The sequence below is a fragment of the Callionymus lyra genome, chromosome 2 (assembly GCF_982586985.1).
Source record: "Callionymus lyra chromosome 2, fCalLyr1.hap1.1, whole genome shotgun sequence".
Taxonomy (NCBI): domain Eukaryota; kingdom Metazoa; phylum Chordata; class Actinopteri; order Syngnathiformes; family Callionymidae; genus Callionymus; species Callionymus lyra.
The window spans coordinates 23,767,912-23,788,801 of record NC_141819.1 but is presented as its reverse complement, the minus strand read 5'-3'; the positions used below and the strand labels follow the sequence as shown (position 1 = coordinate 23,788,801).

General features: G+C 41.5%; 1 protein-coding gene across 9 annotated transcripts in view; it reads left to right on the top strand.

The window, feature by feature from the left end:
• The window catches only part of nrxn1a (neurexin 1a), a 63,579-nt gene extending 43,320 nt beyond the window's left edge, over positions 1–20,259 (top strand). For 5 of the 9 annotated variants that reach the window (XM_087784222.1, XM_087784224.1, XM_087784219.1 and 2 more), the window contains 12 exons: positions 589–711; positions 855–1,236; positions 2,437–2,627; positions 3,600–3,773; positions 3,969–3,995; positions 5,392–5,511; positions 6,408–6,589; positions 7,204–7,375; positions 8,145–8,234; positions 9,046–9,356; positions 16,487–16,565; positions 18,367–20,259. In XM_087784222.1, coding sequence (XP_087640348.1) covers positions 589–711; positions 855–1,236; positions 2,437–2,627; positions 3,600–3,773; positions 3,969–3,995; positions 5,392–5,511; positions 6,408–6,589; positions 7,204–7,375; positions 8,145–8,234; positions 9,046–9,356; positions 16,487–16,565; positions 18,367–18,668 — 2,153 coding nt within the window. In that variant the 3' untranslated portion in view covers positions 18,669–20,259. The remainder of the gene's footprint in view (positions 1–588; positions 712–854; positions 1,237–2,436; positions 2,628–3,599; positions 3,774–3,968; positions 3,996–5,391; positions 5,512–6,407; positions 6,590–7,203; positions 7,376–8,144; positions 8,235–9,045; positions 9,357–16,486; positions 16,566–18,366) is intronic. The other 4 variants (XM_087784223.1, XM_087784221.1, XM_087784225.1 and 1 more) reach the window with 2 other exon arrangements.
• Positions 20,260–20,890: the final 631 nt, after the last annotated feature.

Genomic DNA, 20,890 nt, shown 5'->3' with positions numbered 1-20,890 from the left:
TCATCGTTTGATTTAAAACGCTGTATATAAATGCATAATAAAACAAGTTATTTTGAATTGGATGTGTCTGGACTCGTTTTGAAGGGGTTGACTTGAGGGTATGCCATCATTTGAGCAAGTCTGCCAACTGTGTGCACTCAAGTGTGTGAAGATATGAGCTGGTAGACAGGCGGAGAGAGAGAGAGAGTGAGAGAGAGTGAGACATGATGATTGGACTGCTCAGCACCTTGGAGAGCGACCGGACCCACTTCTGTGCGTCTAGTGCCACCTAGAGGTGTAACGACTAATTGATGGAACGATAACAGTCTGAACCGGATGCGAATTTTTTATGTGTGTGTCTGAGGGTTTGAATGTTGGTGGTCTTCATGATTATGTTTCCTGTCATACATTTTTTAAGTTCTAATGAAAGGATGAGAGATGCCCCCCCCTCCCTTCTTCTCCATCCCTCTTTCATTTTCTCCATCCTGAAAATCTAAAGTGCCTGGCTCTATTTTCTACTTTCCTCTGTCTCCTTGCATCTGTCTCTGTCACTCTGTCTGCCTCCTCCTCCTCCGTGCGGATGTTAATGGTGCTCTGGACTAATTGTAGGTAAAGGCCCAGAGACCATCTTTGCGGGCTCGGGTCTCAATGATAATGAGTGGCACACGGTGAGGGTGGTGCGGCGCGGAAAGAGCCTCAAACTCACAGTAGACGACCTGCAGCCCGTGGAAGGTGACAGCACGAACACTACATTTGAAAACATGTATTTTTGTACTGAAAATATGATACTGTGTTTCAACCAAAGATCTAGCACTGAAGACTAGTTAAACGACTAACTAACCATTTCAACTGAACTCTCTACGACCCACCACCAGGTCAAATGGCGGGCGACCACACACAGCTGGAGTTCCACAACGTGGAGACGGGTATAGTGACGGAGAAGCGCTTCATGCCGGCCGTGCCCTCCAACTTCATCGGGCACCTGCAGGGCCTGACGCTGAACGGCATGCCGTACATCGACCTCTGCAAGAACGGCGACATCGACTACTGCGAGCTCAACGCCGTCATCGGCTACAAGAGCATCGTGGCCGACCCCGTCACGTTCCGCTCGCGCTCCAGTTTCGTCACGCTGCCCACGCTGCAGGCCTACTACTCCATGCACCTGTTCATGCAGTTCAAGACCACGTCGCCCGACGGCCTGGTTCTCTACAACAGGGGCGACGGCAACGACTTCATCGTGGTGGAGCTGGTCAAAGGGTGAGATGATCGTTGGAATATTAAACTGTTTGCTGATGACATGTGTATGTGAGTTGAAGAATTATTGAATACAACCATTACATTAAAACCAGAGCTTCCTTAAACTGGATTAGAACCTCAGACCTCCTAGCTTTAAGACTGTTAAAATAGATTTAGAAGCAGCAATACGTAAAATTTGAAACTTTTTCTGGTTCCCTCGTCTGTCAGAATGGTGTAACTGCAATGTATCAGTTATAAGTGTCTCAGTACATCCTATAAATACTGTGTTCTATGGTCACATGACACTTACTGATTCTTTGGAAAAGTTATGTAGGTCTTAACAAAAACAGAAAAAGATCAAAATGTTGTTTGTTTTTTCTAAAATAGGTTTATTGAACTAATACAATAATCTCATATGACCTTTTTAATGTTAAACAAGCAAATAACTAAAATTAAACACAACTTAAGTTGAAGTAAAACAACAGTGAAAATAATTATTACAGAGAATAATAAAACATTTCAAAAGGTCATTGATTATGTGTGTTTGTTTTTACTGAAATATGTTTATTGAAAATAATAATTTATTCATTTGCAAAGTGATATTACTTTTCTTTAGTTTTAAACAAACAAACAACTACATTTAAATACAACATAAGTTAAGAGAATAATAATAAAATAACAGTTATAAAGGAAATAATGTGAAGTAAATACATTAAAATTGTATGCATTGTATATTCTTTAATGACAACAAATAACTTTAATTAAAAATGTATTGTTAATTAACTTTTCAATTCAATTTTATTTTAAGTGTCTTATCATAAAAAAGTTATCTCAAGACACTTAACAATTTAAGTAAGACTATATTGGAAAAAAGAAAAACAGATTCCAATTGAAAATGACTCACCGTCTTGAACTGAAAACTGAAAGTTAAATTAACCGTCATTATCCATGTTTGTGTGTTTATTCTAATCTAACTATGCGTAGTAATTACCAGAGTTAATGAAGAATAAGACGACTGTCGAGCGGATACATTAAGCAGGGTATCATATATTCCAGGGTCGCTCACCTCTTTCATCGCAGCTCTAATTATATTCCTGAAGACAGATTATAATACCCTCAAGTGTATGACCCTGTCTTGTTCTCCGGCGAGAATATGATTAATTTGCCGTTCGGCTGCTGATTTATTTAGTCCTGTCGTCTGCTCCCGTGAACCCTCTTTAGCTACCTGCACTACATCTCTGATCTGGGCAACGGGGCGCACCTGATCAAGGGCAACTCCAACAGTCCCCTCAACGACAACCACTGGCACAACGTGCACATCTCCCGGGACACCAACAACCTTCACACGGTCAAGATTGACACCAAGGTCACCACGCAGACCACGATGGGCGCCAAGAACCTGGACCTGAAGGGTACGTTGGTGCAGACGCGAGCAGCTTACATGAGACTCTTCAGCGTCTGGCCACAGAAATCACCTTCTTGGATGTTCAATGTGTCGGCTCTTGTTTTAAATAAGAGAGAGAAAATAAGAAAGATAAAAGATAACTAATGTCAATTAAAGACAATGTACCAAGAGCAAAGTTTAAATTCTGTGTTGATTTATTTAAATAATATTATATTAATGTGGTATTATAATGATATGATATTAATATGATGGAAAGTAGATTTGACATTTGTTATAATTTATTATAAAGTTTTGTGTGAGAAACAGCAAAATAAAAATACGAAGTCAAAAATGTACGACAAATAATATAATTAATAGAAAATTGTATTATTTATTATTGTTATTACACGACACATATTCTCAATTTTTAAAAACTGAAATACTATATTTTATTATTTTAATATACATGTTTAATTAGTGGTTTAACTGCCTCCCCACTTCTGTACTTCCATAGTGTGTCTACTAATGTTTATTGTTTTGATATATTTGTCTTTATTTGTGTTAAACTTGATTTTTATTTTATTATTTTCGAATATCTTTAGTACATGTGTATTTGATTTGATTCTTATTTCAGATGTATTATTGTTTTTGTAATTATTTTTACTATATTTACTTAATGTAAGTAAGTAAGTAATTTATATTTATAGAGCGCTTTTCAAAACCAGGGTCACAAAGCGCTTAAACAATCAAAATAATACTAAAAATATATATATATACTTAAAAGATCAGTGTCTTAATATAATGTGCATGTATGTTTAAACTGCTGTGACAACTTGAATTTCCCCAATGAACGATAATAAACAAATTCAAACTAAAATGGCAAATCTTTTGTCAAAAGTATAAAAAAATGTTTAAAAATCCAAAACCTTCTCAACAAACAAACATTATTTCAAAATAAAAGGACTATAATTGATGGTAACGCTTGTATCGTCCCTCCAAGGTGACCTTTACATCGGAGGAGTCTCCAAAGAGATGTACAGAGACCTGCCCAAGCTGGTCCACTCCAGAGAGGGGTTCCAGGGCTGCCTCGCCACGGTCGACCTGAACGGCCGCCTGCCCGACCTCCTGGCCGACGCCCTGGCGACGATGGGTCAAGTGGAGAGAGGCTGTGAAGGTACTACCATCTGCTTGCTGCGCGTCTGAGTCCATCACTCCAGCGAATAACACACTAACCCGGCTTCTGTCTCACGCTTTCAACTTTTGGTTTTCTGTTGTTTTCTTTACGTTTTCTTCTCCACTCTTGGCCGTCTGCATCGACTAACCATCTAACTTGATTTGCTTGTTTGCTTTTTTGTTTGGCTGACAAAAGTAACATTGATGAAAGCTGACTTGCAAGGTATACGACTCTGTGTGAGCATGACAGACGTGTGACAGCAATGATGTAGATAGTGATGCACGATATGGAGGGTTTTTTTCTTTCAGCTGGCATCGGCTTTTAAGTTTAAATAGGACAAATACACCTTCTGTCGTCAACAGCGTCACAATCATGGTACTGCAGTCACGGTTTGACAATAGTCAAGGGGTTCAACTGTTATATATCTATAACACTAGTCGTGAGATTTGACCTAAGTATTCAAGTAGTTGCTAAAAGTATTTTTATTTGATGAAAAGCGGACGTTGATTGTAAGTTTAGGGTCTGATAACTTTCACATACGAAGATAAGTCAAGTTTAAATAGTTCACATACTCAATACTTCACTTAAAGTATTATAGTAATGAGTTGGCCTTGAGTTGCACATGTATGCTCTCAAATACATACTTAGTTTTGATGACTTGAATCACAAAAACAACTATTATCTTTCTAAATAGTGTTTCTGCCTCCCCCTACTGTCTGGTTAGTGTCACTGCAACTTCATATTTCATTTATTTTTTTGTTTAGCCATCACCAATTTTCTGTATTTGCGTATGTTTATAAAACAAGATAACGGCTCCTGCTGGGTGATTTTATTATCATGATAAGTTTTAAAAGTCTCTTGTTACTACATATGAAAACAATGTCTCTGACCCACTGGTGTAACGGTTTGATGGTCACATGACACTCACAGACCCTGTCAAAGTTGTAAACGGCATCAATTATTAAGGAATAACTAGAGAGTTCCACTGTGATTCATGATCATTAAAAATTAAACCATAATCACATTAAATATGAATAAAATGATCATGTTGAAATCTTACTTGATGCTGCTTAAAAAATGTAAAAAGTTGCTAAAGTAGGTGCAGAACTAGTGTGTTGACATATCGTGCATCCCTAGTAGAAAACCTCCTTGTGGAAGTGTTGTGTGGATCCCAGAGATCCAGAGTCAGCGAGGTCAGAGGTGACCTTTTCCTAGCGCTGACATCACTGTAGTGGCATCACCATCACTTGACCTGAGCTGGGGTCAGCAGGCAGCATGCTCTCCAAAACCCCTCCCACGACTCCTGATCTGTCATTGAAGCCTCTTTCCTCCTTGTTAGATGAATCACTCTCTTCCCGTACAGATGAGTCGATACAGAAGGAAACTCTTCTAGGCCCCTTATGTTCACTAGTCCTGCTGTTCTGACCACACTTGCATGATCCCCACGCTCCTCTAGTTCCTCTAGTTCAGCTGCAGAAACTCTCCACTACTAATAGGACTAACCACAGCATCGATGTGAGCACTATTTGAAACATTCTCACTGGGATCCGATCGCAGTCACACCAGTGTTTTTTGACGCTGCTAACACACTTCCTGTCCCCTACATGTGTCACTGCAGGACCCAGCACCACCTGCCAGGAGGACTCCTGCTCCAACCAGGGCGTGTGTCTGCAGCAGTGGGAGGGCTTCACCTGCGACTGTAGCATGACGTCCTACGCAGGACCACTATGCAACGATGGTGAGTTTTGACGGCCCTTAATGCACAATTTCTTTCTCTTTTTTTTCTATTTTTGACCCCATTTAAAACTTGTCTTCTTTGCATAGTTATTCAATGTTTTTTGTTGTTGTTGATTAGTGTTTTTTAATATTGTTCTTTTTGTGTTATTATTTTTGTTGTTGTCCATGTAGAAAATACTATGGACAGTTTTGTTTCTTATTTTATTCCTGCTGTAATCTAAGAACATGTTGTTTTATTTACTTATTTAACAGTTCATTCATTTCTTTTTTCACTTGAAAATAATCTTTGACTGTTTATTTTGACTCTGCTTTGATTACTTGTTGGCCTTTGATTATTGCTATAAATTAAAATGAAATTTCCAATTATTGTAATTGTCATAAACATTCATATATAATACATACAAAATTAACTTACATTATTTTTTTAGTTACAGTATAACGTCATATACTGATGGTGGGGTTTCTTTTTTAACTTTTCTATCTTCAGATCTCGTTGCTGTAGTCATATGCAGTTCCTAGTGTTCAGCATGTGAGGGCGCTGTTTCGTTTTCTTAAATAAACTCTTATCAGTCTTTTTTTTTTCTCCATTTAATCCGTTTAAATGTTCTTCTTTGGTGTTTAATTCAAATTATACTTATTGATCAATTATATGATTGTTGCCTGGAAATTTAAATATTTCTGTAATTGAAAATAGAAAAAAATATTTTTCTACCCAAAGAAGTGTTGAATTGGATGAAATGGTCTGAAGAATTAAACGATGTGAACATATTTAAACATATATATAATAATGTCTTGTATTTTTTTTTATAGTTATTTCAATCCTATTTGTTTAAGATCAAGTTGTTATTACCAATTACAACATATCTTGAATACCTTTGACTTATCATTGTTGTCCAGCCGGCACAACGTATATCTTCGGTCGGGATGGAGGCGTGGTGGTCTACACGTGGCCCCCCAACGAGCGTCCCAGCACCAGAGCCGACCGACTCGCTCTCGGGTTCAGCACTCAACAGAAACACGCCGTCCTCCTGCGGGTGGACAGTGCGTCTGGCTTGGGAGACTATTTACAACTGCAGATCGTAAGTCTTCTTTCTTTTTAGCAGGATTTTAAGATCATTTCTTTAGTGAACTTCAATGAATATGAAGTGTTTTTATTACTGTTTATAATGCTGTCAGATGGATATTTCCACTGGCAGGAAAATGTAATTTATTTATATCTGACCATCCTTTAATTTAAGTGATAGTTCTCATCTTTTCCTTGTCTTAACAATGACTGTTCGTCACATACATGTTAGCTTCATAACCAAAAGGTTTTGCCTTTTTTATTCTTTTGTTCAAATTGGCCCCTTTAAAAAGAACCTTACCAGCTGTGAAATCATGACATTTCTGTAATTTATTTTGCTAGTTGTTATTATTAACTTCTTTTTAGACATGCTTTTAGTTTGGCTTGTTTGATTGGCAGCTCAGTGTGCTTTTGCTTATTTGTTAATTTTATTTTGGGTACAAAATCTTTGCAGCGTGTCTGACGACGATTACAATCCGTACTCCCGCTCAGAAGACGAATGTCAACTACATATTTTCCTGTACTGTTTTACACAACTACTGTGTACTCGGCTTAAATGAAAATGACTGAGGAACATGTTTTTTAAAACTGACACTTGCACAAATCATGTATCTTTTCACTTGCTCAAAGGACAAAGGCAACATCAGGGTTGTGTTCAACGTTGGTACTGACGACATCAACATAGAGGAAAGCTCCAAGTTTGTCAATGACGGAAAGTACCACATCATTCGCTTCACCCGCAGTGGGGGCAATGCCACCCTCCAGCTAGATGACCTGCCAGTCATTGAGCGCTACCCCTCAGGTATGCCCGGCCACGCCCACTTCTGCTCCTCTTCCTGAGCCGCCATGACACGTCCACAGGGGCAGAGTTGACTAATCAGCCGTTGTTCCTTCTAATGTCACTGAAATAATATAAGTTTTGTTTCATGTAATTGTGTTTGAAATGACCTTTGTGTGACGTGAACCTTTTTAAACCATAAAATGATTCAGTAATTCTAATAGAAATGTACATTTTATTGTCAGTTAAATAGAGTTAAAGGTAATTCTTGATAATATTTAATGTCTCTGTCGTCATAAAAGAAAATAATGGTGCATTTATGGTCAATAATAACATAAAAAGATGTTATATGTTGAGTTAAATGTTTAATTAGACAGGATAAAATAAGTAAAAAGTGTATTTTGTTCATGTTTATTTCTTGTTGTTGTTATTTTTTTACATAGTTAAAGTTAACACAATGAAGTGGAGGCTAATAGGTAAAATGCTAAATGTTAGTTGTTGTGAGGTTTGTTCTGTATGTAACTCTAAATTACACTTGTAACTTTATTATCCTCCTGTGCTCTTGCAGATGTTAACCCCTGAAATGTCTCTTTAAAGTAAACCCAATGAACAGAGAGTAAGAGTCCGCTCACTGGAACCAGTAAACCATCCAACTTGTGTTTTTATGCATCAAGCTTAAACCAACAATGAGCAGACCATTACTTTCTTTTCATTGCTGTTCTTTTTGTATCCAGCTCCTGTACCACGTTTGGATGTGCGTAATTACTACTGTGTTTTCATCTCTAAATTAAAGGCAACATTGATAACGAGCGCCTGGCCATCGCCAGACAGCGAATCCCCTATCGGCTCGGTCGAGTAGTTGACGATTGGCTACTCGACAAAGGTAAAAACCCTGATTAAAATTCCTTAAAAGTGTCAGCATTAAAAAAAAAAAAACAATACAACTTGGAGGCAGTTGAATATATTGTGCACCATCAACTAACATCTAAAAATCTAAATCCATAACCAAGTATTAAAAAGCTGTAGTGTGTAATACTGTGTAAACTGTAGTGCCTGTGAACGCATCTTGTTAGTGTGTATCTGATAATATCAGGTTAAAGGGACGGTGGAGAGATTTAAATCAGTAAATAGATAAGAAGTACTGATAAAAAGATGCTTTATTGAGGTGGTAAACAATGTAAACACTTTAATTAAAGTACATGCTGTAAGTAAAGTAAGTCTTTAATTCGAGGGCATAGTTAAAATCTTCTTTAAAGTAGTCCCTTTAACAATGAGCAGAGCTTTGGAAACTGTGCATGCTTCATGACGACGGTGCTCTAAATGTCTGTTGCTCTGTCAAATCTAACGTTGTGCTGCACATCCATTACCATGGCAACCATCTGTCAGCCCCGTCTTCTGAGGGCCCTGTGACTCCTCATCTGCTACATCTTCTCCTCCTGTTCTGTGTCTCTTCCTCCCCTCCATCGCCTCTTCCTTCATCTGTTCACCCCTCTCTCCCTCCCTCCCTCCATCTCCACAGTTCTTCCACGGCTTGGGTTGCTCTGCTCATGCTTAATCTGTTCCATCCTCTCACCGTGGCGTTCGTTCTGGAAGTGGATTGTGAAATTCTCAAACACAACTCTGTGTGTGTGTGTTTGTGTGCGATCGCTGGTGTGTTTGTGCATCTCTTCTCTGTGGTGCGGTTGTGGCTATAGGTCGTCAGCTGACCATCTTCAACAGTCAGACCACGGTGCGAGTGGGCGGCGCCGAGAGAGGAGCCGGGATGTTCCAGGGCCAGCTGTCCGGCCTCTACTACAACGGCCTTCGCATTCTCAACATGGCCGCCGAGGGGCATCCGCACATCAGGGTGGACGGCAGCGCCCGGCTGGTGGGAGACATGCCGTCGTCCTCCATCACGCCCCAGTCCAGCGCCGCCGCCGGAGGGAACCGCTCCGACTCGGCGCCATCCATCAGTGACATCACCACCACGACAGCCACCAACAGAAAACAGGGGGCCACACAGCAGGTCAGAACCTCAACGATCCCTCTGAACTCACACATTCTTGAGTGTCACAACAACATGCATCTGCTTTTAAGTCTCTGGCTTCATTTTGAAGATATCTGGAGTTGTTTTTTCCAGATATGAAATTATATATTTGATCCAAAATGCGGCCCTTGAGCGATTTTCAGGCTTTTGATGGTATTTAATTTGGCCCCCATTATAAACTGTTTATTTACCCACTATAGCCAGAAGAAGACTGTTGTCACACACGCTTTTTTTTTAACCCTTGTGTTGTCTCAGGGTCAAGGTGAACGACCTCCACCACTGCATATGTATTTATTGAAGACGTTTAAAGTCGTTGACAACACAAGGGATACCTCACACACATTTGTTTTCATCAGACAATACAAGTGTTAAGACAAGATGGGTCAAACAAAAACACCAGAGAGAGAAGGTTTTAAGTGTAGAAATAAGTCCGCAATTTAGGTTTGAATTAGATGAATATATGTGCTTTTATTTTAAATTAAATGACCCTTGGGAATGATGTCACTGTTCACATTTGGCCCCGGCTTGTTTTCATTTCCTAAAATGTGGCTCTCTTAGAAGAAGTTTGGACGCTCCTGTTATACTTGAACGTGACCTCCAGCCATGGCCTCGTAAATGTCTGTCATTTGTCGTAATTGACTGCTTTAATATATATATTGATTATTGATTAGCCTACAAACTCTGATCGGCCTCTACAATGGTGTGTTGGAACAGTGGACGTGTCATGTGAGACATTTGTTCTCAGGCTGCACTGGAAGAATGAACAAATTGTATCATTTTCGTGAATGTTGTGTTTTGTTGAAAAAAGAAAAAAAAAATTACATTGGCCTTTGAGAAATAAACAAACTGCTCACCTTGAAGCAATAATAACCGCTACAGTGTATCTGTGGTGCATTAAAAAGGTTGTCTTAGTAGTTATGTTACTCTGCTCTCTCTATTTTTATCAGGCAGTAAAGTACGCCACCAAAAAAAAAAGAAAACGTGGCCAGTCAGTGGTTCTGTCCACATTTTCTTATCGTAAAGAGAGCAGAAATGTAAACTTCATAGTCGCCGCAGTCTCCATGCGAGTCACAAACAACCTCCTTCTTCATAAATGCACTGATGCAGCAACAAACCAGGAGCTGCCGATATTTCACTGACAGCTGTGTTGTGTTCAGATAGTCGAATATACAGTCGTGTGAGAAATCATTAGATCAGTTTACTTTACTTCTTAGTTTACTTCTTAAATTAAACTATTATGATCTATTTTTCTTCTTATCAATGTATTTGTACAAAAATGTAGCTTTAGAAAAAAATAATGTGCTATAATAATTGTTTTGATCATCATTTTTACCTAGTTTGGTATCTTATTTGTTGGCATGTTGACAAAGTAAATGTGGGCTCCCTTTCGTTACAGCCTGTTTGTCCAGTTCCTCATTTAGATTTTCTTTGAAGAATGTAGAATTTGGGGGTCACATCAGTTGACCAATTGAAAGAAAAGTTGTTTAATCCATCATAGATATGAATTAAATTAGGTAGTCCAGAAATGGGTTGATTCGGAGCGTAGTCATGAGTGTGTTTGTGAATGGCTGTGTTTCTTTGTGTGTTCTATGACAGACTAGCTTCCCGTTCAGGGTGTCCCTCACCTCTCGTCGTTGAAACTGGGATACGCTCAAGCGACCCCAATAAGGAAAGTAGTGTTAGAAGAGGAATGAAGGAAGGAAGGTTAAATATATGTATTATAGTCTTTTTAATAAGAAAATCAGACTCCACCTCCACCTGCACCACCACTGAAGATCAACGGGATTATAGACATCTGATTCTCCTCTAAGTGGTCCCTGCCCACCGAATTACAGTAGAGGAATTGTTTGTGTTAATGGCTCGACTAATAGCTTTTCCACAGTATGCCTGTAGTAAAGCGTGCAGATGGGACTCCGCGATAAAAAACACCGTTGTTAAAGCATATTTTTAGCTGATGCCACTGCGGGGACGATATTAATGTCACAGGATGGACCATCAAACTCACAACCCAGAGTCTCTTTGTGGGCGTCTGTGTGCTCTGCAGCTTCATAAACTGTGCTGCTGCACCGGGAAAAACCAGTGAGGCAGGTTGCCATGGAGACAGAGAACCACACTTCTTCCATGCTCATGCAATCCTATGGAGAAAGGGGTCCTCTGTGGATCAACCACCAGCTGTTTGAGACATAAATAATAAGGTAGAGCACTGTGAGCCCAGCCTCAGGCATCAATAATGGATATGAGAGCTGGATGGATGGCAGAGGAGAGTGACAGGGCCGTCACAGGGGTGAGTCTGCTCACGCCCCGCCGCCCTGCTAATGCCGGTGTTTTAACGCGAACACATCGTGCTGCATGGTTGCTGATGTCGGTGCTAAATATGAGGCGCTGCACTGTGTGAGAACTAGGTCAGCGCACCTATGTGCTCGACACACTGCAGTGGCTGTTCAGTCTCTTCAATTGTCGGAGGATTCTTCTCCATCACAGCCGTCCAGTGTTGCCTGGCAACCAACTTTGCCTTAACACACAAAAAAAACTCAGACAAATGAGTGCAGACGAACGGAAGTTAAAAAACTAAGTGGCCTCAAATTACACCACATCTCCGGGCGGTAAAGAGTCTCTGTTTCGAAGAGATGTCATCGATTTTTCATGCCACCGCCCCGAACTCGTGCGTGTTGATCTGCTTTACTTCCCCCCTGAGTGTGATCCAGCAGAATGTCTGATGAAGTCCACACTTGATTTCATTTTTTTCGGGAGGGTTGAAAAAGTGGAAGGGATTAAATATGCATGACAGTTGAGCACCGGCGAGGAGAGAGGAGTGTTGATGCTGGAGGCGGCTCCGAGTCACACGGCAGGCTTTTGATGACCACAAATCACCTGATCACCTCATCCTTCACACCCGTCCTCCGTCCCTGTCGCGTCTCACACCCGGTTCCTCCTCCTAACCTGCTCCTCGTCCCTCCGCTGAGGACACTTTTCTCCCTCCTCCCTTGTTTATGTTTCTTCTTCTCATCCCCTTTGGTCTATCTCTGTCTACATCTTTCCATATTTACCCATCACCCCCTCCTCCTTTTCTTCCGACTCTCTCTCCCTCCCGCACCATCTCTCTGGTGATAGGCTGTTAACACGGGCGGTGTATGAGTCTATCTCACCATCTGCAGTAGTGGAACTAGCTTCTCTTTTTCCTTTCTTGTCAGGATCTCTCCATCAGACAGAGAATTTTGCCGGGATTTTCTTCGGCAGAGTAGTCGAATGGAGCACTTTTGGCTGTTGTAAAGCGTCGTGTGTGTAGTTTTGACACTCGTGAACGATCAGTTGGATCTTCTTGGATTCTTTTGCACAAGTGTGTGAGGACAGAGTGGAGAGACTATGTGTGAACTAGGCGGTCAGGTGGGCATCAACGGTCGTTGGCACTGTTCGGCCGCTCAGGTAGATCTTCTTTCTCCAGCATGAACATGTTCTTTGTGTGTCCGTTTGTTGGCATGTTCGAAGCGGGGCGGGATTCTCACAGGAGCGCTTTGTTGGTTGTACTTTTGCACACAGATAAGTGTGAAAGTCGACACCCCATCGTTTGATATTCCATGTTTAAATTTCCATTATTATTAAGTTGACTTAACATGCAGACATGATGGGATTATATCGTCAAGTAGGACGTCTGTCGTCCATGAGGCTGTCACTTCTTCACGCCCTGAAAGATGCAGCTCTCGTGCGTGAATTACTGTCTTTGTAGATCAGTCTGTTACTCTGTCGCGCAGCAGACACTCGGTGTAGATCCTCTTTATGTAGGATCTTGTTGGGGATGGATCCCCGGACTTTGTTTTAAGGAAAATTATTATTATACCTCATACTTTAATTGTACGACGACAGCCGAGATGAAGCTGGAATGTGTATAAAATTGAGCTTTACATCAAAGGAATGCGCGAGAATTGTAAAATATATGATAAAGGCAAAGCGCTTACATAAATAATGTGTGCCGTGTTAACCGTAACAATGTGATGTGTTATTGGTCCTCGGGTGTTTTTCAAAGGAGCTTGTGTGAAGTGAATTAAGCTGCAACTGAGCGTGTGTGTTTGTCATACGATTGTGTGATTTTTGGCTTCTGTCGTGACTTCAGTAGAGTTTAGAGGAGTGTGTAAGAGAAAGAACACACTGACAATACTGTCGCGTATTATTTATTTATAATGGTCTGACATCAGATTGGGTCAAGTAAGGACATGGAGAATGAATCTAAATGTATTTTAATTGATTTTTCATATAACATGTGACATCAAATATGATTATTGATTAGATTCTCTTATATGTGATGGTGTTTATAAACTTTAAACTTGAGGATCGTGGCCCAAATCTAGCACGACAAGTCATTTTATGTGGACGGCTCTGAAAAAATCAAAGTAGATGAATGTTCAGGTTGATATTGTGACCTATAAAATGTTTGTGTTCAAGATAAGATAAGGAACAAGTGATGTTAAAGAGATAGATTAAACCCCGAAGAATAAAAAGGAAATACTCAGACTTGTACTTCCTGTTATACTTTGGTAAATACACATTTTGTTCAACTTAAGGTTTGATCTATAACTAAAAGTTTGGATCTATGATTAGTTGCTGACTTACAGAAATGTTATTTTTATCAACAATCACAGTTTTCCATAAATCAAAAAACACGCCTTTAATTTCCGGAACAGATGAATTCGTTGCTCAGACGATGTCTCATGTCAAAGGTTGAGTATTTGTCAAAGGTGCTCGTGAGGGTTTTTCGATGAAAACGGGGTTCAGGGCAGAATCCATCAAGGTGTCCCCGATCGATAGCGGAGCGAATCAGCCAGACACGGATGTCAGGCGTGATGTGTTCGCTGCAGGCTGATTGGCTCTGGTGTTATTTAGATCCTGGCAGAGACACAGAGGTTTATCGACTGGCTGGAGTCCAGAGGCGGAGCAGGATGAGCAGGACCGTACAGCGAGTGATCAGGGATGATTGTAGAGCCAGTGGAAGAAAGAGACTCGAGCATCAATGTTTTCCACTCGAAACACAGTCAGGACAGAGTAAAAAAACAACAAACTGGGACTCTGGTGTTTAGAAGATGCGACTCTGGGTGTGTTTTAAGCTTCAACATCAATAAGTCCCTATAAATAAATGTGACCTACTTGAAGAAGATGAATCTGTAAATTGATGCAGCAGTGCCTGATCGTGTCAAGCTAACAACCGCCATTGTCATGACTATTGTTCATTCATTAGACAATATCCTAAACTACATGTTGGCCTCACATGCTCGCGTTTAACCAGCATCCTTTGTGGTTGCTCGAGAGACAGAATGAGAGGTTTAGACAGGAGTTTTTGGATGGTTATACAACGGGCGCCATGATTAGCATCTTCCTCGTCGATTAGCTAAAGGCCACGTCAGATGAGGGCGGAATGAAAGGGAAACGAAGTGTTTTAAAGTTGTCTGCCTTCAGCGACGTGACAATAGACCTGTAAGTACTCTTTTCAGGCTCTGTTCTGGTCGGCTTGTAATCCTCGTCTAAACCTCTTGTGTTTCGCGGCTCTGGCGCTCACTCCCATCCCCTTTATTCTAGTGGTACTCACATCCACTGCAATGCATCACAATCCAATTTTAATTTGGTCCTGGCATCGAGCATCCCGGCGTGTTCTCGCGCACACACACACACACACACACACACACACACACACACACACACACATGCCCCGCTCCTGCCAAGGCTTCCAGGCGGCCAGTGTTTAACACTAGGTTATGAATATGCAGAACACATTAGCAGGATATTAAGTTAAGACCGTAACACTTTGAAGTCTGTTTTTTTCCCTTTTGTCTGCCCCTCCCCCCCCCCCCCAAAAAAAAACAATCCTTTTATCCTCCCCTCGTTCTGTCACACACACACACACACTGAATGTTAAATCAATGCACAGGTTCCCACTGAGAGTCCACGATCCCCCTTTATTTCCACATCATTTTTCAACAGCCTCAACATAGAGTTGCCATGGCAACAGGAGGAGCAGGGATAGGGAGAGAGGAAAAAGGGCATCTTTTCCAGGGAGATGTAGGGAGAGGATGGAGGAGAAATATATTAAAGAACGTGAGAGCTTTTTTTCCTTTTAGTGGTTCTCTTCTAAAAACGTGTTTAATTCGCGACACAAACAAAAGGCTTCACCGTACAAGCACAAGATGGAGGTGTTGAAGCAGGAGGGAAGGAAAAGTGGACACAAGTTCAAAGTGTGAGCAATGATATCCCTCCCAACGGGCTTTCTGTGGTTCCTCTCCTCCCTCATCCTTTCGCTTTCTCCTCGCTAATCTTGTTCTGGCAAAACTCCATCGACGTGGGTCGGAAACAGGCAACGTGTTTGTGGAGTGAAGGTGGGCGACGTGTGTGTTCACGCTCGGACGAAGAATTCCAGATCACAGCATTCCAATGGATGGAAATATGGAATAGGGGTTGGTTATTTGAGTTGTTTAGTAAACACTCATATTTTAAGTATATAAAGTATAGTAGTATAGAGTTTTGTTTTGAGACCTCATTTTTAATCTCACTCTGGTGTTGTACTGTTATGTTTTAACATTTCTTAATCTTGTTGCTACTGTGTAGCACTTTGAGATTTGTGTGCAAATGTAAAGTGCAATATAAATAAAACATATATTATTATTATTACTAGTATTCAAGGTTAGTGATGTTTAAAAAAAGGGGGGTTTTTTTGGTGATATTTTGGCTATTTGTTTATGCTTAAAAAAACATTTTTGTTTTTTTATTTATTGTCCTTGCAAAGTTGTAAACGCAACATGTTTAAATAAAAAGTAAAAAAAAGAATAATAATGTAAATAGATGTTATGTCATCTTTAAAAAGAAAAACAATACAAATATTTTAACTTAATACATTTCAAAAATGAGATTTTGTTTAAGATTATTATATCCCCCTAAAGTAAAGGTTTTCTTGGTCTGTTCTTGTCATTTTACCAAAAACACATCACTTGATTCTTTCCCCGTCACTGCCTTTTCTTTTCCTGCTTCTCATTCCGATGGTGTAGGAATGACTTTGACGGACCTGCAGCGTTGTTGCTTCGACGTTAACTTTCTCATTTGGATTCACGCGTCTCTTCTTCTCCCCGCAGTCGGCCGACGACCTGCTGGTGGCGTCAGCGGAGTGTCCGAGCGACGATGAAGACATTGACCCGTGTGACCCGAGCTCAGGTGAGAGAAGTCGGAACACAGATCCATCAGACTCGTCTCCCACTTTCCCCGTCGTCGCTCGCCCTGATGCGCTGAATATTTTATCTGTACTTTGGATCCTGTTCCCAGGCATCAGCCCCTCTACTCACTCTAAGTCTCCATCATTCATGTTTGCCGCTTCTCCTCACCTTTTCCTTCGCTATTAATCTTTTATTCAGCCTCTCTCCGGCTTTTTCTCTTTACTTTTTTTCAAAGGCGCTGGAGATAATGCGGCTCTCTTTACTTTTAGTTTCACAGAAAATATATTTTCACACTGAGATTTCTCTTCTCCAACTTCAACTTCAAGGGACGCCACGTAAAATACACTTTAAGACATAAAGTATACAAATATCTTGATCACTACAAGAATGAAGTTGTAAATAATCACCAAAAATAGTGAAAATAACTATTTGTATTATTGATTATTTCTGTCTAAAAATGTGTTTTGTTTTGACAAAAAGATTTATTTTGCTAGTAAGTAAAATTAGCTTGTGGCTCTTGACACGTCATGATGCTTGTTATAGTAACATTTATTTTAAAAATGAACCCGTAAACTAGTGAAAATGAGTGAAACAGAAACTCTATAAGATTCATTTTTTACTGTTTCTATCCGAAGATCAGTCTGTGAATATAATGCCGACATAAAGATGGTTCGGGGTGCAAACAAACGTTGGGGACACCTGCACTAGAGCTAACAAATCACTACAAAATCGAACCTATTAAAACCTTAAATTACCAATTATTACTCAATAATATACATTTAGATGATAGTAAAACTATGAAAAACCACCCTGATTATTTACTTTTGAATAAATATAACAAAATATCATAACTATTTAGTGTATCAGCCGCTTGACCTTTTTTACGTCAAGATAAAGATGGTCAACGGATCATTTAAAATATTTTGACCAGAGGTGAAACAATATAAATATATTTTACTGTCATTCACAATGGCTCTAGAGTCGTATATGGAAGTGTTAAAAATCACCTAAATAGCAGAGGACAGTGTTCTGGTTCCATCCATGATGGTTAGAACTCGTGTTAAACTCGACATTACAGTGTTTAAGATGAGATAAGGAGCAGATGTTATGGACGTCAACAGTAACACAGATACTTCCAACAAGAGTGATGTATTTGATGTGATCATTGAGAAGGATTGAACCTCCAGGAATGAAAAGACAATGGACTCATACTTCCTGTTCCAGACAGTTTGGTAAACATGACTTCGATTCCTCCCACGAGACGTTACAGCAGCAGGACATCGATTGCATCAGAGAATCATTTCTGTGAATGAGTGTCGCGTTGTTTCTCGTCGAAGCTAAACTCTGCGTGTCGCTCACACTCGTGATGTTTGGTGCAGCTGTCCTCACGACTCTGACCGACTGCACTTATTCATGCGACGCCGGATGATAAAGCAGGAGATTTTTTTTTTCTGCTGCGAGCCGCGGCCCTCCATTCTTCCGACACACTGCTTCATGCAAAATGCATGTGCAACCATTCATTATGAGCGAGCATCTCCCAGCTGGCTCGCTGGATCTTCAGAGAACTCCGTGGATGTAATAACATGAGAAGCATGAATAAATTATGAAGGTAAAAACTCGTATGAGTCAGGCTCACCAAAGGCACGAATGGAATTATATAAACCTTATTATTCGAAGAATATTGTAGTTTTTTTCAACGACAGCATTCGTACGACAATTCCCATAAGACACTGCAACAGCCGCGACGATCGATTCCGAAGCGATGCAAATAATGCCGTCGCTCTTGTGTTCCTCTCCTCCAGCCCGCCCTCCTCTGCCCGAGGTGAAGGTGTTCTCCGGCCCGTCCGAGGTGGTCCGGGAGAGCAGCAGCACCACGGGGATGGTGGTGGGCATCGTGGCGGCGGCCGCCCTCTGCATCCTCATCCTCCTCTACGCCATGTACAAGTACCGCAACCGCGACGAGGGCTCCTACCACGTGGACGAGAGCCGCAACTACATCAGCAACTCGGCCACGCAGCCCAACGGCAGCGCCAAGGACAAGCCGCTGGGCATCACCAAGATCTCCAAGAACAAGAAGAACAAGGACAAGGAGTACTACGTCTGAGGACGCCTTTCTATATTATGGTATATGTACATAAATAGGTATATTCTCGACAAAAAAAAAAAAATGATCAACACGGACAGAGACCTGCTGATGTTAATGTTTACTCTACAATAACTACACACACATGACAAGCACACACACTCCCGCACAAACATGACACACAAACTGGCCCGAGGGACCCTTTACTGTATAGTATTTACCAATGAGGCTCCTTTTATGAACTAACACCATCGCCAACATTTAGAGAAGCACCAGATCGACGACCTTTTTCTTGAGGGGCGGGCCGGGCCGGGGTGGGGGGGGGCAGGCAGGTGAGAGGATGCAGTAGCTCACCTGCCACAGGACTCTCAAGAGTGCACAAGCGTGAGGAAGCGAAGAAGAGCCACAAGAATCAAGAAGCAACAAAGTCCTGGTCGTTCTCCTCAAACCTCTTTTGTCTTTCTTTGGCTCGACCAAGTGCCGAGGGAGAGCGCAGCACACAAGCAAGCACACCTGCGGTCGCTCCCGGATGATGTCACAGGTGCGCTTCGGACAGGTGCTGTCAATCAAGTGTTGAGCTGGAGACGCTGGACTATCCTCCGCAGGATACCTGAGACTTTCAGATGCTACCTACGACTGAAGCGTTACACACACGCACACACACACACATCGACAAGTCAACGGACTCCTTCATCAGAAGCTGGACGACGGTGAAAAAGACTCTTACGATGAAAATGGAGGGCGTTTGGGCAGGATTGACTTTTTGGGGTTCCGGGGAAGGGGGGGGGGTGTTCTCATTGCACGTGAATTATCTTACGCTGTGTGATTTCTACCACGTTGAAACTCGGGAGGGTTCCCACGCTGACGCGCCCCTCAGACCACCTTCCAGACGACGACGATGACGGGGTTCAGTCGGACGACCATCATGAGCGAGCTGCATGCTGGAGCCCCGGGGGGTGGGGGGGGCGTCGTGGGGAGGCCGGTGATGAGTCGCAGTGCCTAAATCACTGGTCCAGTTCAAAGGTCGCCCACTACTACTCCTGCTCTGTTCGCTACAAATTGCCAAAACCAGAGGAAAAACAAAAACAAATGTTAGTCCATTCTATTAGGCGATCGACCTGAGTTTCCTGGGCCCTTCATTTTTGGCTCCTCGTCCGAACGACCGGCGCAGGTCTCGGCCGGCGTGACACGGACCGGCCCTTCTAGTTCTTCCAGATGTAATCAAGCAGTTGCATGTGGACGGGATCCCGGCGGTGGTTTGAAAAGGACCGAGCGCAATTTTCAAAAAAATTATTCTCTCCATGCTGAACTGGCCTTTTGACCTCCTACGTTCTCTTGTTTTCCTCTCGTTCTGTGTTTTCCCTCTGATGTCTTTCGCCTTCTCTTCCTTCTCTCTCTGTTGTGTCGCCATCCCAAGTGAAGGAAGCGTCTCCGCCGACGGGACTCCACATCTAGGTGTTCATTAGCCATGTTTATTTTCTATATGTACAATTTTTCTACAGTATTTACTTTTATTTTTATTGTTACGGTTCTTTGATGAACATAAAGTGGAAAATTTATTATGAAAAATAGTTTTGAAGATTAATGAGTAAATAAAATATTACCCAAGTGACCCCCGCATCGTGGTTTTGTGACGGTGAACGCTGTGACTCCGCCTCCTCCTCCTCTCACACGTCCTCTCTTCTGCGGCGACATGTTTATATTTAGTGCCGCCATCGACCACCAACACCATCTGGGCTCATTTTGTCTCTGATCGAAGGGTCCAGATGGTACCGGCGTGTTCTGTCGTGGTTAGTGCTTCTCAAGAAGTGGTGAAGAAGAAGTGGTGAGACAGGCTGGGTGTTACCCCAGCAGGATGCTCCCCCATAATCTCCCATTTCTAGAGGGATGGGTTTCATGGTTGTTGAAGAGCCCGTCATGATGCTGACACACATGTTCGTTTGAGGTATAAACGCTGTCATTATGAGGGAGAAAAAACTGTTAAAACAGCTCAGTCTTGTAGAAAGAAGGTCTTTTTCAAACCACATCCATTGAAATTGAGTTTCATAAACTATAGCAGTGGTCCCCAACCCCTGGTCTGGGGATCGGGACCAGTCCATGAGGCATTTGTTAACGGGTCGCACAGGAAGAAAAATAAATATGTCTAAAAAAGAAAACAGATTTTCTCTGAAAAAACCTTGAGCGTGTGACTCTTGACTAGTGAAAATGAGTAAAACACAAACTCCAGAAAGAAAACTTCTGTA